We start from the raw sequence: 2,451 nt of genomic DNA, 5'->3' as shown, positions 1-2,451 counted from the left end.
GGTTTTGACCTTAGGCTTAGTCGTGACACCAGATTAAGTTCACTACAACTATAATGACTGATTTTTGCATTTGTTTTGTTACTGATTTGGTATTTCTGGCAGAGTTAATATCATTACTTGTGCTGCTAAATTCAACAGTGAAAATAAATCCAGTGGTTCAGGAATTAATTTTCCACAGCATTTCTGGTATGACAATCTGCTTTTAATTTTGCGTAGGCTTCCAGATGAACCACCGAGCGAAGCAGTGAAGACCTCCGAGATGCTCGATTCAGTAAACGGTGAGTCTCAAACAGAAGTCAGATCTTTGATCAGTGGGAGTAAATTTATTAACTTTTATGAGCATAATTTAGTGACGCCCATTGCTTCATTGTTGTTATGCTGAGACGTTGTTTTATTTCCTGTTTCCAAGTGCTGGTTGTTAAAGTTTACAGCAGTTGTCTGCCACCATTAGCTGTTTCCATCTCTACATTCATCTTTTGCCAAAGTTAATGGATTTTAACTGTGAGTCAGGTAAAGTTGAGAGGATTTTAATGTAGGTCAGCTGTCTTTTTATGCAGTTTCCATTTATTCATTAAATATACTTACAAGAAACCGGCTATCGCGTTTTAAAGTTTACCAAGAATCTGTGCGGTCAACTGAGATTCTCCTGCTGCTGACTGTGCAACCTAGAAATATGCATTAATATTTTTTGCATACATATAGTTGAACATAACAATATGTGTAATTTGATTTAAAAACATTGCACATGGTTGTTTTGCTGGTATCCTGGATTTTGTTCTGGTGTGGCACAGCTGAGAGGTTGAAGGTGAGTGAGTGACGTCATCCATCAGCATATGTAGCTGCGAGTGAGAGCTGGTGGTGCAGCAGGTGACTATAGCCAGAAAAACAGGGGAATGTTTTTTTTTTGTTTCTGTCACATGCACAAAGACAAAATACTCCGTGTAAAAAAAACGAATAAAAAAAACTAGGAAAGAAAAGTTGCCATTTGAAAGATGTGTCTGTTCGGGAGTGCAACACTTGAGGATTTCTGCTCATTTTTTCCAGTTTGTGTCTGTATGTCATCAGCGGCAGGCTCTGGTGGAGATAGATTGGGCTTGCAGGGTCATTACTCAGACAGGGTGGGGGTCCATTTCAGCCTCTGACCCAGCGATGACAGTATTGACGTTGTGCAACAACACCGAACCTCTTTGATTCACCAAGTATATCAATAAAAGTCACCGACAGGATTAGAACTACTTTATCAACATGTTGCAAACGTTTCTGCCCATTATTAAATATTAAATGCGGCTGCAGTTGTCCTGAGAACCCTTTTAGGTTAATTCAAACTATCCTTCCCGCATCAGATGTGCTCAGTGCAAGCAGCTGTGATATTTATATATGTTTATTCTGGCATTACTGAAGTAGTCTGTATTCAGTTCAATTTATTTACCAGGTCAAACCTCCGAGGCCACTATTCCTCGTTCCTCCCAAGCAATTTCAACTCTTGTACTCAGTGTCATGAATTTCAATTAGAGCTTGTGGGAACCCGTTTTTCTCCAGCCAAATGGATTTGCCAGGCCCGCGCTCAAAAATCTGCTTTTTGCTTTTCTTGCTTAGCCTGTTTGGTGGAGCTTGACAAGAAATATTCTCTTGACAGTGCAAGATTTTTTTATCACTTGTCACAATATTTTGGGCTTTTTTTTCCCCCTCCAATTGAATATCCTTATAAACCAGTAAAGCATGAAATCTCATCAAATTGCACCCAAATGAAATTAATTTTCCTTTGTGCACCACATTAAATACGTTCTCGCCAGCTTTCAGAAAAATTGAACATTTGATAGTCTTTATTATGTGCAGTTGTCAATGTGTTGTGTCAGACACAAAAGACCAGTGAACATTTTGTGGAATAAATCTCTGTCAGCAAATTTCAGTGAGAACAAGGACCTCTTGAAGGTTGGAGTAGCATACCAGCCCCAGGATTCGCAGGAAGCTGGAAAATGAATTAAGTTCAACCCTCGGCACAGAATGTAAATATGATCCAGGAACTACAAAAACAACCAAATCCCATTATTTAAGTTAAGTGCTGTTCTGCTGCAATGATTCCCTACGAGTAATGGCAGCTTTTAAGAGGGATGTGCATTTAATGAACATTTTAATAAAAAACGTTCAGACGACTGGAGCTTTTAAAGTCTGTGTGGTTATTTGATAAACGCTGTACAATAATACCGTATTTTCCGGCGTATAAGTCGCATTTATTATACGACATCGCTGACCTGTCTCATTTATTATGTGTTTATTTGATGGTCGAAACAGCTTCATTTTGCCTGGGTGGCACAGCGCCGTCCATCCTTCCATCCAACCATCCATCCATCCATCCATCCATCCATCCAACCATTCAACCATCCATCCATCCATCATCCATCCATCCATCCATCCATCCCTCCCTCCATCCATCCATCCATCCATCCATCC

The 2,451-nt window shown here is 39.7% G+C and overlaps 1 protein-coding gene across 1 annotated transcript in view; it reads left to right on the top strand.

Annotated features, from left to right (window-relative positions):
• Positions 1-2,451, top strand: part of kif5ab (kinesin family member 5A, b) — a 104,554-nt gene that overhangs the window by 99,139 nt on the left and 2,964 nt on the right. The window contains exon 26 of the mRNA XM_037679817.1: positions 217-278. Coding sequence (XP_037535745.1) covers positions 217-278 — 62 coding nt within the window. The remainder of the gene's footprint in view (positions 1-216; positions 279-2,451) is intronic.

The sequence above is a fragment of the Nematolebias whitei genome, chromosome 7, assembly GCF_014905685.2.
Source record: "Nematolebias whitei isolate Nwh7 chromosome 7, NemWhi1, whole genome shotgun sequence".
NCBI classification, from domain to species: Eukaryota; Metazoa; Chordata; class Actinopteri; order Cyprinodontiformes; family Rivulidae; genus Nematolebias; species Nematolebias whitei.
This window is presented reverse-complemented; position numbering and strand designations above follow the sequence as displayed.